We start from the raw sequence: 12567 nt of genomic DNA on the forward strand, positions 1-12567 counted from the left end.
TTTAGAGGGCTAAGACCATAAAGACTCAAATGCCAAAAATATTATCATATACATGATCAGCCACCTCATAATAGCAAAAAACAACACTTCACATACCCAAATTTATTTCAAAATTAATTTGAAAACCAGTCATTTTGACCCTTCTTTTTCCATTAGGGGTCAAACCCTGGGGTCAGTGGATGTGGCATACATAGGTTGCCAGATTAGAAAATTAGAAGTACGGGACACTGTCTTAAAGTCTCTCTCTGTATTACTATATATATAAATTTATACATGCCCCCTACACACCCAGACCAATATATTATATAAAAGTATAGACATAAGTTAAAAGATTTTAATGGTTTATGAGGAAAACAAAAGTAAAATCATTTGAAAATGATTTAATACAAGCTAAAAAAAAAAATTCTGTAAAAGTGAAATCACTTGAAAATATTTATTTAATACAGACAACAGAAAATATGTATGTGCTGGCTTGTACATGAAATTCAAAATTCATATATGTTATGCAAATCCTTCCCTGTAAAGTCTGGATAATATAACTTTTGAATATTTTTACTCATTTATTTAATCATTCAGATATGAATCTTACACCTGCAAAATGTTACATGAAGGAAAGACTTTAATGCAAATTACACATTACCATGCACTTTCAAGTCCCCTTAAATAATTTCAGTTATATAGTTTTTTTGTGCATATATGGAGAGAGAGAGAGAGAGAGAGAGATTATAACGTGTATGTGTGTGAATCATCAAATTTAAACAGCCTTTCACAAAGACTGCAGTCACCCCAAAGTATAAAATGGTCAGTTTGGCTTCTACAGGATATACACTTTGCTTGTTTTCCAAATATTTAACTAGTAGGCCTCATTCTCTGGTACTAGAAACAGGTACCGTGGTACCACGTCCTGGATGTTTCCTTTCCCTACTTTGTTTGTGTCATTCTTTGTGTCCTCTTGGTTTGTACCCCCTCCTTAAAGTCCTCTACCCTTCGTGCCCCCCGTCCGCCCCTCCTTTTCAATGCCGCTGCGCCTGTGCGTGAGTCGTGCTGCTGACACTGGGGACTCTGCTCCGGCGCGTCGTAACGGACCGATGTGTCTCCGGTGATCTAGGTTGCTTTTGTTGCCGTTAGCGACACGATGTCCGCCTCGCTACACTGCCTCCTGCTCCTCGCCACTGTGTGCCGGGAATGGGCACTGGTCTCCTCCTTTGCGGGGGCCTGCAGCTCGGAGAGCGGCCGGACGCGCAATTCGGAGCCGCGGCGGCAGCGACGGAGTGATGTGGACGGTCCTCTCGCAACCTGCGCTTACAAGCTCCTGCATACCGGCACTAGTGGCGGCCTTTGCTTTCGGACCCCAGAGCGCGGCTTCCGATGCCAGGAAAAGCTCTGTACCAGGTATCGCTCAGCAGGACGCGGCACGCTTGTAGCCAACGTGCTAAAGAACGGCAGTGCACTTCTGCAGTGGCGGTTCCCGGCGATTTCAGGGCTGCGAGGTTTTCAGCTGGGCTGTTGGTGGAACGGCACACATACACAGTTCCAGTGCGACAGCGTGTGGTTGGGCGCAGGGTGCTCCGATTACCTGCTTGCAGACGTGCACGATAGCGTGCGTTATCGTATCTGCCTACGGCCGCTGTACGCCGCGAACGCCAGCAACGGCGGACCCGGAGACTGCGTGGACTTCAGCGCCGAACCAGCTGGCATGCGGGATATCGTCATCGCCATGACGGCGGTGGGGGGCTCCATCTGCGTCATGTTGGTGATCATTTGCCTGTTGGTGGCTTACATCACGGAAAATCTTATGCATCCTGCATTCAAAGGTGGAGGCCCGCTGCGGGCAAGTGCCAGCACCCAGACGGACAGACGTGCAAGGCTGGCGCTGGTTGTGCGGGAGGAGCCAGACAGTGAACTGCACAAGGCGGGCATGCTGTAGTTACTGTGTATGACGTCTGGTGTGGACCTTACGTAGAATTGCGCCATTGTGTTCCACTATGGTGAGCGACCTCCCTTTGAACGGATGAAAGTTCAGCTCGGTATTGTCACCTCAGGGTCTGCAGTGCCACAGAGTCATTAAGACTGAAGGGCCTCACAAAGCCCCTGGATGGTCACAAGTGTGTGTGTGTTTCCTTCTCTCACATTGTGTGCCCAGTCAAGCTTTGTTATTGCTAGATTAGAATAGATTCAGCTCCTGATAGAGTAGAAACCATACTGGAAGCAGGCCAACTGTCTCTTGGCTCTGGCACAGTACAGCATTGAATGGTTTCCAGTGACACAGCTGTCATGTAACTGGACTGGGTGCCTGGAGTAAAAACTTGTCTTTTTTGCAGATGAATTTTCCTGGACAGATAATTTCTTTAAAATCTGACAAGTTGTGAGCCAAATGAGTTTGTGAAACATGCTTTTGGATCTTGCTGCATTTTCCTAGCTCTTGACATTTTGGTACTTCCCAGCTGAATTTAAAGGGGCATGCCAATCAGCATGCTTTTCCAGTATGGAAGTAGGACTTAGTAATATTGATCATAGCTTTACTGTTGTATTCCAAATTAGATTAAATAAACATGGCAGTGGTATCATGTATTGAGTAATTTGATTGTTTAACCAGTTCTATTAGCTGTCATTTAAACAGCTCAGTCAGGTGCATGGTGTGACCTGAGTGACTTTTATGGATATAGTTTAACTGCGTCCTGTGCATTAGCACTGTGTAGTCATCAAAACAACTGGAGACATGTTTAACTTACTGCTCCACAGGGAAGCTGAAATCTACCATCATGCTGACCAGAGAAGAACTGAATACAGAATATGAAGCGGAATCTATGCAGTTCTTTTGGAAGTCTTGTCAATTATTACAAATTCTACAATATAAAAGATGCCCACAACCAAAGAGCTGTAGGTTTTTTGATTGCTAGTGCTGTTACATAATAACTTTTTAGAATGTAATCTCATATAAGTCAGATCATATCACAAAGTTGACTGGTTTATTCATCCATCCAATTTCTGAAACCTGTTGTTTCAATTGTGAGGAGCAAGCACCAATCCTGACAGCATTGATGGAAAAGCTGGACAGGCTGGCAGTACGCTAAAATGCATACTGTTGCACGTATCCATACACAGTTACATGGCATCTTGCATTCACTAGTCAAAATAACATGTATTTTGTTTAAATTAATTTATGCATGAAAGGACTTCATAATCAAGAGAGTCCTCTTAAATGTGTGAACATGGTTTATAGTAATGCATGTTCTTCATAAGGCAAAGATTCTTGGGGCATAAAAATCTGTTTTATAAAACAGCTTTTAAAATAATTTTTCCCTACCCTCTCCTATGCTCACCCTTTTGGTGAACCCATTTGTGAATACAGATGTGTAGACACAGCCAGCGAGATTCTTGTAAAGTGCGTGTCCAGTGCTTCAGGTTTAGGTTTGTGGTGCTGGTGTACCCCAAGGTTGTAGTGCCTAGAGCACTAACCTGATTGCCCAAAAGGTTAACTGGCCCTGCCTGTGCAGTGTAATTATGTATGGGTGACAAATCCAGTAATACTAGAGGTCCTCTTGATTGAGAAGAGACAGTTGCAACTGCTGCTTTTTGCAGAGCCAAAAATCCTAGGGGTGGAGTCAGATCTGATCCAACTCATGCCATTTCCAAACCCTCAGCGCTACAGGGTTGGATGCAATTGCTTAATTACTATTAAGGATAAGATTTAAGTAGGGTTATCTTATTCTGTTTTTTAGTCCACTATGTTGATTTTTATCAATAAATTGATAACAGTCATGATGGGCCACAGAAATAACCAGGTGTGTTGTGATTGACATCAATATGCATGTCAAGAGTGGTGTCACTGCAGTTGGACCATTTTCCTTACTTGAACTGTGCATATAGAAGCCCTGAACTAATGATATAATCTTGTGGAAGTCTGTTTAACTATGTATGGCATCTTCTTCCTCATCATCTACTTCTATTTCTGGGGTCAATGTGTTTGATCAACCTTCTCCAAACAGCTAGGTCCTGAACCTTTTCACTAGTCAAGCCCTTTTCTTTCAGATCTTCTTTTACTTTATCAATCCACCTCCACTTTGGCCTCTCTTGCTTTCTCTTGCACTATACTTCCGTTCCCATCACTCTTTCGCCCATCTATTCATCATCTGTCCTCATCTCTTGTCTATACCACTTCAACCTAATTTCCTGTACTTTCTTAAATATCTCTTCCACTTTTGTTGTGTTTCTGACTCTCTCACTCTTTATTCTGCCCTTTTTAGTAGCTCCATCTCATCATTCTCATTTCTGCCACATCTAACTTCTTCTCCTGTGCTCCCTTTACTGCCCATTCCTCAGTTCCATACATCATTGCGGGTCTTACCACTGTCTTAAAAACCTCACCTTTAACCTTCATTTTAAATTTTTTCTCACACAATAACCCTGATACCCTATTCCAATTGTCATATCCACCCTGCCCATTATAGGTTACCTCTGCATCTAGTTTTCCATCTTGGACTACCACTGATCCTAGATATTTAAAAATATATATAAAAAAAAAAATATTCTCTTTTCAATAGCTCTTTCTGCAGGCTAACTTCTGAATCCTGATCATTTAAACCTAACATATTCTGTCTTCTTCCTTATTTATGTTCACGCCTCTATCTTACATCGACTTTCTCCATTCTTCCAACTTCCTCTCCATTTCCTCTTCCTCTTCCTCTACATAACACAATGTCATCAGTGAAAAGAATGCACCAGGGAGACTCACACATCCATAACCAGGTCAAAGAGGTGAGGACTTAAAGAAGATTGCTGGTGCCAACCTGCTCAGAATTGGATTTTGTCTGTTACCCCAAAACTGCTTTTAACCTGAGTCCTCACCCTCATACATATCGTGGACAATCCTCATATACTTCTCTGGTACTCCTTTCTCTCTCATGCACCTCCAGACATCTTGATGTGGTGCATAAGCTTTCTCCATATCAATCAACACTATATGCAAATGTGTCTATTTTTCTCAATTCTTTTCCATGAGCTGTCTCAATGTAAAGACTGAATCAGTTGTTCCTCTCCTTGACATAAAATCAAGCTGCTCTTACTCTATGATGATCCCTAAGTCTTCTCTCTTATAACCCTTTCCAACATTTTCATTGTGTGTGACATCAGTTTTATTCCTCAATAGTTTCCACAATCCTGAATATTACCCTTATCTTTATAAATAGGTACAATCACACTATTCCTTTACTCCTCTGGTATTCCCTCTTGTTCAAAGATTATCTGCATTAGATGGTAGGTATTTCCTCCAGTCCTGTTGCCTTTTCTCTTTTCATTCCTATCAGTGCCTCCTTCCTCCCTCCTTATTCTTTGCACTTGCTCTTTATTTGGGACTCCATCCCCAAATACTATCTTTGGACTATCTTCATTCAACAGCTTTTCTAAGTACCTCTTCCATCTATTCTTGATCCTATCAAGCTTAATCAAGGCCACACCTTCCACAGCTTTATCTGACTAAAATCCTTCCCATCCTTGTTCCTGCCCTTGCTATTCTAAAAAAAACCATTCTGTCTCCCTCTTTTGTTCTCTTCAGTTTTTCATACACCTAATTCAAAGCTTGTGCCTTGGCTTATGTATAGCAAAGTACATGTAATGTGTCTCTTTTGCATCACATTGTTTATCTGAAGCTCATCCCACCGATCGGATTTTTTGCCAGTTGAATTGACTGGAGCTTTTATTCGGAAACCCCTGGAACACACAATCATCCGTTTTCCCCAAATACTATCTTTGGACTATCTTTATTCAACAGCTTTTCTAAGTACCTTTTCCATCTATTCTTGATCCTATCAAGCTTAATCAAGGCCACACCTTCCACAGCTTTATCTGACTAAAATCCTTCCCATCCTTGTTCCTGCCCTTGCTATTCTAAAAAAAAACATTCTGTCTCCCTCTTTTGTTCTCTTCAGTTTTTCATACACCTAATTCAAAGCTTGTGCCTTGGCTTATGTATAGCAAAGTACATGTAATGTGTCTCTTTTGCATCACATTGTTTATCTGAAGCTCATCCCACCCATCGGATTTTTTGCCAGTTGAATTGACTGGAGCTTTTATTCGGAAACCCCTGGAACACACAATCATCCGGTGTGAATCGTACCTCTCAAAGTCTGTTTATACTTAGCTGGTCGAAGCCCATATGGAGCCCTAGACTGTTTTCCCTCGGTGTATATAGCGCAGACGGAGAGAGGAGTGGGATTAAGAAACGGAACCCCTTGGTGTCCATAACACATATTCAGTAATGTTAATCTTCGGTGTACTGAGCCCGCCCCCTTTAACTTTCATAAATGACGCCCTAGGCGACCGCCTAAGTAAGTATCCATTGCTTAGGTCCGTCAGTGAATTCCAAGGACGTTGTTGAGGGTGAGTAGTTTGGTCATCAATCGAGAATGAATCAATCTGCCATTCCCACGCCCCTCTTCAAAAAAGGAGGAGTGAAAATAATGCCAAACATGAGCGATTTTTTTTAAAGGCGCCGTTAAGGAAAATAAGGTTACGACTGCTTCCTAATACAAACCGATCGGTAAACGTTGACTCACGCTGATACACGCCTTGCTGAGTGCTGATTGGCGCGACCGATTCCCGTCACGGTTTATCGTCACTCGGTCACATGACTCGAAATTACACGCCCATTGGTTTTGTCAGTTTGCTCGCCGCCATTTCCTTCAGCTTCTAGAGGACCGGTTGTTGTTTCAACGAGGTGCATTCGAATACCGAAACACCGGCGTCGAAATGCCGTCTCACCCGCTGCGAGTAGCTGTGGTCTGCTCCAGCAACCAGAACCGTAGTATGGAGGCGCATAACATCCTCAGGTACAAGTGAAAAGGGGCGGGCGAAATTGAACAAGACGTACTAGGAAATCCGAGCTTTATAGGCCAAGTATACGGGCCCCTAGTTCGGGAGAGGCCTAAAGTGAAATACAGTACGAACGGTGTGAAAACCCGAAATAAGCCGGAAGATATGATTTCGGAGTAGCGAGACAAACCGCGTGTCGTTTAGAGTCATGTACATCGTTCGTACGGGACCAGAAATAAGCAAGAGCTGGGGATGTAAAAGTAGGCCATGAGCGAAGGGCCTCCAAATCCGAGGTAATTGTATGCAGATAGGCAAATGGCGGTAGCGTTTCCGAGACTTGCGAAAAGGTCCGGCTTTTTTTTACCACCAAATAATGACAATCTGTTATTTAAGAAGAGAAGGGCGGTAGAGTCGCGAAATATGATTATGCAGTGGGGTAGATACCTCTCCGTTTTGGAAGATCAAAAGAAAAGTTTCGAAATCCTTTCCACTTAGGAAAAAACATTCGTTGTGTACTGAATGAGCCAGATGTTATGGATTCTAATTATATGCAATGCATGATTTGTAAATTCACAACACAGTACGTAAACTTAAGTGGTAAGGGAATATTTTTGAAGGTCGGAATTGGAAATTTCGAGAATTTCTTTACTTTCCTGAACAAGTCCAACTTGCCTTTGTTTCGCGTAATGGCCTATGTGTGGTAAACACCGTCGCAGTGTTATTTAAATTGTACACTACCGTAATATGGTACTGTGTATACGCGTTTATATTAAAAGCCTCGCAGGCGTTAGTAAATGGTTACATCTGAATAAAACGGTGCTTTAGGTAAGTCATTGTCATAAAATGTTTTTTTTTGTATATGGGTTAGTCTTTCTTGTGACAACTGCACCCAAAAAGGTTCTACCCCACTGTCCATGATAGTAATTTCCAGTTTTTAATTGCTTGATTGAGCACCTTTTATGGGTAATTATATTTGAAACGGTAGAAAACAAAATATTTTATTACGTTTTCCTTCTTTAAGTAGAAGTAATTGTGGCACAGTGAGTAAAGTTGCCTCCGTATTTACAACCACCTAATTTTCCAACAAAATATATTCTTTGTGGACCATGCATGTTCTAAAACTTGCCTTTTTTCAAGTATTAATCCGCAGGACCTGCTACAAGAGTACTGTATTTGGCAGCCATGATTATGTGTTTGCATGTGTTGCCTATGATGAAATTATATCAAGGGTCCTGAACCTGCTTCCAGGAAAATAGATTCCATGTGATGCATTCATAGATAAGTCATTTATTATATGAATTGATTGTACACACATAAATTGTTAAAGGAAGAGGTTGGAACCACAGCAGTATCCCTATGTATATCACATTTCTAAGATGCTTGAGTGCAAAACATTCGTGGTCGGTCATAAGGATATAATGGGTTTTATCTAGCAGCTCTGAGTAAAATTCCACTAATGGTACCCCCCATTACATTATCCAAACCCATTTTTCCAGAAGAATGACATTCCTCACCTTTTTTCAGTGTGTGTTTTTTTTTCCCCCCCCTCTATTTACTTCTCTTCACCAAAAATGACTGCCGGTGCAGTTACAATTGCACCATTAGATAACTGTTGTCTTCTGCTGAACATTTAATTCAGTTGCAGTGCACACAGGTCAAGCCCCAACCCCTTGTTTGAAGGATGATCTTGTTTCCCAGGTGCCTTTGTGTCTGAAAGCTTTAAAGTTGAGTCATTTTCCGGTAACTGCTGAATCCCAATTAAAAAAATATTTTGTGGTGTATAGACAAATTTTCCACGCACTTGTTCTGCTTATGGCATTTTGCATCTCATATTGCCTGCTTTTTGCAAACATTTCCAGTTGAATGCAATTAGTTGTTAATTTGTTTAGCAGTGTAGTAGGCATTGTACATAGTTTTGATGTGTTCTGTATGAAATAAACAAAACTGCATCCACATGGAATAATTTCTTTTATAACATTTTTGTTTATTCATCTGTAGACATGACATGTTTTGGTAATTAAACTTGGGCATGTTCTTTCCTGAGTTTGTTCCTTTCTTGTGCTTGATGCTTTGGGGTCAGGCTCTCTAGACTGTGAAACTTTAAGATTAAGTAGTGTGTTAGCTGGATAGACCTTGAAGATAGATTAATATAAAGTTCTCATTAAGGGAAAAATACAGTATGTGAATGTACAGCGTTGAAGCCATCCTGAGTGGACACAGATCAGGTAATAGTGTGAATGCAAATTTTGTTTTTCCTATGTATGTATATATGTAAAAAAATGTTTTGGTAGCATTTGTCCCATGAGCATAAATGTTTTTACTTTCTACCATACCTTTTAAATGTAAATCTATGTGTTCAAGGGAAAGGACATCATTGAGTTATTGGTGATGCTCTAGAGCTGATCATGAGATTATGTAATATGCAGCATCATTCTCCTTGCTTATCTCAGTATTTAAGGTTTTATAATCTTCTACATTTTGTATTTTTTATTCAATAAGGTAAATGGTTGGTTCTCAACAAGCAGTATCAGTGCAGTTCTTCAGGCAGTATAGTGTCAATACTACAGTCACCTCCCACTTTCTTGCCATAGTATGCTCTTTCGTATTGTAAAACCTGCAGTTGGGTTTTGATTGGAAAAGCAAACTGTTGGTACCAATTTAAATCATGGATCAGTACAACTTGCGTTTGGCTTTTATATTGTCTGGTCCTGCATGGTCATACTGTGCTAGATGAAGTTCTGTTTTCTGAAATCTGTTGCTTCTGCACTTTTAAGGCATAATTGTGAATCAGAAATTAAATGAGGACTTTATTTGTATTGGAATATTGCATCAGTCTCAAGCCCCAAATGAGTAATTAACCTATTGTAAGTTATACAGCCACCAGAGCACCGTTTTCAAGTCTTGTATAATATTGATGCAATTCAAATTCTGTTACTTCTGTGCATATTTTCTGATAAGGTTTTTAAATAACTGCATCTAGATCTTGAGTGGAAGTAAGCAAACATTTCATTGAAATTGCACCTCTACGCAAGTAGTATATAGATAAAACATCCAGTCTATTAGTGCTTTTTTTATGTTTTGTCTGGAATGGAATATCAGACTTTTACTGCAGCAGCTAGTAAAGGAGATGACTTATATTTTGTAAAGTAACGTATTTTTTGCTCCATAAGATGTACATCAAACCCCCTCCGTCCACCCCCCCATAAGTTGGTGGAAATGTCTTTGGTCTAATGGAGCAAATATTGCGTCACAGACCGTGATGTGTATTACCTGACCTGTCAGTGGTAGCGACAGCTGTTGGAAGAGGAAGTGGTAGGCCCACGAGAAACCCCTAGGGACGCTTAACTCTAGAATTACCAAAGACTATGAAAAAAGTTGTAAATCCATCCCACCTTAAATCCCTTCGCACCTCCCCTTCAGCGTCTTCTGTCTTGTAAATGTGTCAGTAAGCAGCAAGTAGCCTGCTATCTCATCACCCCACCGACGCACAGTTTTCTCAGCTCAAGTCTGTTTACCTGCATGTCAGTTGCTTGGAGTTGTATAGAGTGAGAAGTCAACTGAGGTGAACTCAGATGATGACGAGGATTCTACATCGGAGAAAGAAGGCACGTCGCCCTTTTGCCATTGCTGTACTTTATATGTACACGGGAGCCTCTGCAGTCTACTTGTGACTTTACGCTATAGGAAGATTAAGTAAATTAATCAAGGTAAATAACATTCGATCTGGCTGTTGTATACAAAGTATAGCAACGGCAGCTTTCACCTGCAGCTATAGACTCTTCAGTACGCAAGCGACTGTCCACGCTAGTTTTGAGATCTGGATGGTGAATGTGCCCAAAAAAGAAGTCTGACTGCATTCTCGTACCATTGCTTACAAACTGAAGTGTCAGTGTGCACTTTTTGTGGCATTACACATGTATTTTGTGAGATGCCCTTGTAAATCAAACACAGGAAGCTCTGCAGTCTACTTGTGACTTTGCACTGTAGAAAGTAAGTAAATAAAAGCCAGATCGAATGTTATTTACCATGATTAATGTAAGTAACATATAAATGTTAATGTTATGGGCGCATGCACCATCCAGATCTAAGCACTAATGTGGAGAGTTGCTCGCGTACTGAAGGGTCTATATCTGCAGGTGAAAGCTGCCAATAGCAATGCCTTACATGGAACTGAAGATAGTATCATACATGAAGATAGCGAAGAAAGTGATATCAGTGATTGTGAGCAACTGAGCTTCATAAATTCTGACACTAGTGATGAGATCTTGGGGTTTCCAGAAAACTAGAAGAGTGCTTTAACCTTAGTTTCTTCTCATTTGTTAATGACAGTGATGATGGTTCTTAATACAGCTGTTGCCTTTACATGGTTGAAATATTATTCCGCTATATTTTATTAAATATATTGGTACACCATTTGGTTCAGAATATTTTTCTTGTTTTCCTCCTCTAAACCTAGGTGCGTCTTAAGGAGAGAAAAATATGGTAAATACTTTAATTGGCAGCCTGCATGAGGTGAACTGTATGATCACAACTCGTGTTACTAGTTTCATCAACAAAGTCACCCTAATGTTAAATTGCTGATAGTGTTAAGTGAAAGCTGTTTCTGATATAACCCTCTCTATTAAACAGGTGGAATCTAGACTACGTATTAATACACAGTTTGCAAATTGTGTTAATCTTCTTGGTCCACTGTGTGTTTAACAGCTACATGCAATGCCTTTTATAAATGTAGTTTTATTGTACTCCACATTCTTTCAGATTAGCTAAATGCTTTCTTGTTGCTTTGTATTGCACAAGTTTATAGAACACAATGTTACCACCCTTCAAATGTGTGCAATTTTCTATTATGAAAAGGTTTTGCTTCTGCTATACAACGTTGGCAGCCTCTTTCCTTGGCCAGTCTTCTTCAGTCTAATTTTTGACGGTATTCATACACCCACTCATATATTTTGGCATAAAAATAATGCACAGATATGCTTGGATTCAATTAAACAATTCAATGTTTTGCATTTTTCAGATTGACACTCAGTTCTGGCTCTTTATGAGTTTACTATACATGTAAATTGGTAAAGAACATAGAATTAAATGGAGAGTGGATAAAAACAAAAATTGAGCTTGACTCGCATTTCTGGAGGCCAGCAGATGAGAGAGTTGGAAAATGGTGAAATTTTGTAGTCTTTGTCTGTTTGTTTTATAAGAGTACTGTATGTAATTTAAGAAAATGTGAATAGAATCATTCAGTGTTTGTGCCACATTTTCAAAGCCAAGTTCTTAGCTGTCATGCTTTGCTTTTTATCACTGGTCCCTGAACAAAAATAATTTACGTGTAATAAGGAAACTTTTTGCATGTCTGGTTATCTCTCCTCTCGGGGACAACACATTTCTTTAATGGGCAATGCTCCATATTAAATAGCAGTAATGGCTTGTGGCTACCTAAATCGGGTGGGTATGGAGTCTACTTTTCATGTGAAGTGAAATTGTTTTTGCAAGGAAACACCTGAAATGTAACCACTCCAAAGATGAGATTTGAGAAAAATGATTGCTACTTTTTGCACAAAACAACTAATAAGCAAATGTTTTGAGTGTACACACTTTTAATTTAAAAAAGTATTTTTGTTCTGAATTGTGACATTTTGTCCAGAATATTATGACACTACAGTAATTTTTAGATTAAATATTTACTTGATTTTATGACTGCTTGAAACCTTATTGTTTCTGGTGTGAAGATAAAAAATAAAAATTAGGAAAAATAGTGAC

At 40.1% G+C, this 12567-nt stretch overlaps 2 protein-coding genes across 2 annotated transcripts in view; both read left to right on the forward strand.

Moving 5' to 3' along the window:
- Positions 1–450: 450 nt before the first annotated feature.
- fndc10 (fibronectin type III domain containing 10) lies at positions 451–2858 on the forward strand. The gene has a single exon (XM_039756020.1). It carries the CDS (start codon positions 1136–1138, stop codon positions 1925–1927), a length of 792 nt encoding a protein of 263 aa, XP_039611954.1. The 5' UTR covers positions 451–1135; the 3' UTR covers positions 1928–2858.
- Positions 2859–6634: 3776 nt separating this feature from the next.
- The window catches only part of ssu72 (SSU72 homolog, RNA polymerase II CTD phosphatase), a 44908-nt gene continuing 38975 nt past the window's right edge, over positions 6635–12567 (forward strand). The window contains exon 1 of the mRNA XM_039756022.1: positions 6635–6827. Within this exon, the coding sequence (XP_039611956.1) occupies positions 6748–6827 (80 nt within the window). The 5' untranslated portion in view covers positions 6635–6747. The remainder of the gene's footprint in view (positions 6828–12567) is intronic.

Source organism: Polypterus senegalus, chromosome 6 (genome assembly GCF_016835505.1).
Source record: "Polypterus senegalus isolate Bchr_013 chromosome 6, ASM1683550v1, whole genome shotgun sequence".
In the NCBI taxonomy this organism is placed as follows: domain Eukaryota; kingdom Metazoa; phylum Chordata; class Cladistia; order Polypteriformes; family Polypteridae; genus Polypterus; species Polypterus senegalus.

What these genes read in the sequence shown, in the direction of transcription:
- fndc10 (XM_039756020.1), top strand. Translation starts at nt 1,136, where the DNA reads ATGTCCGCCTCGCTACACTGCCTCCTGCTCCTCGCCACTGTGTGCCGG.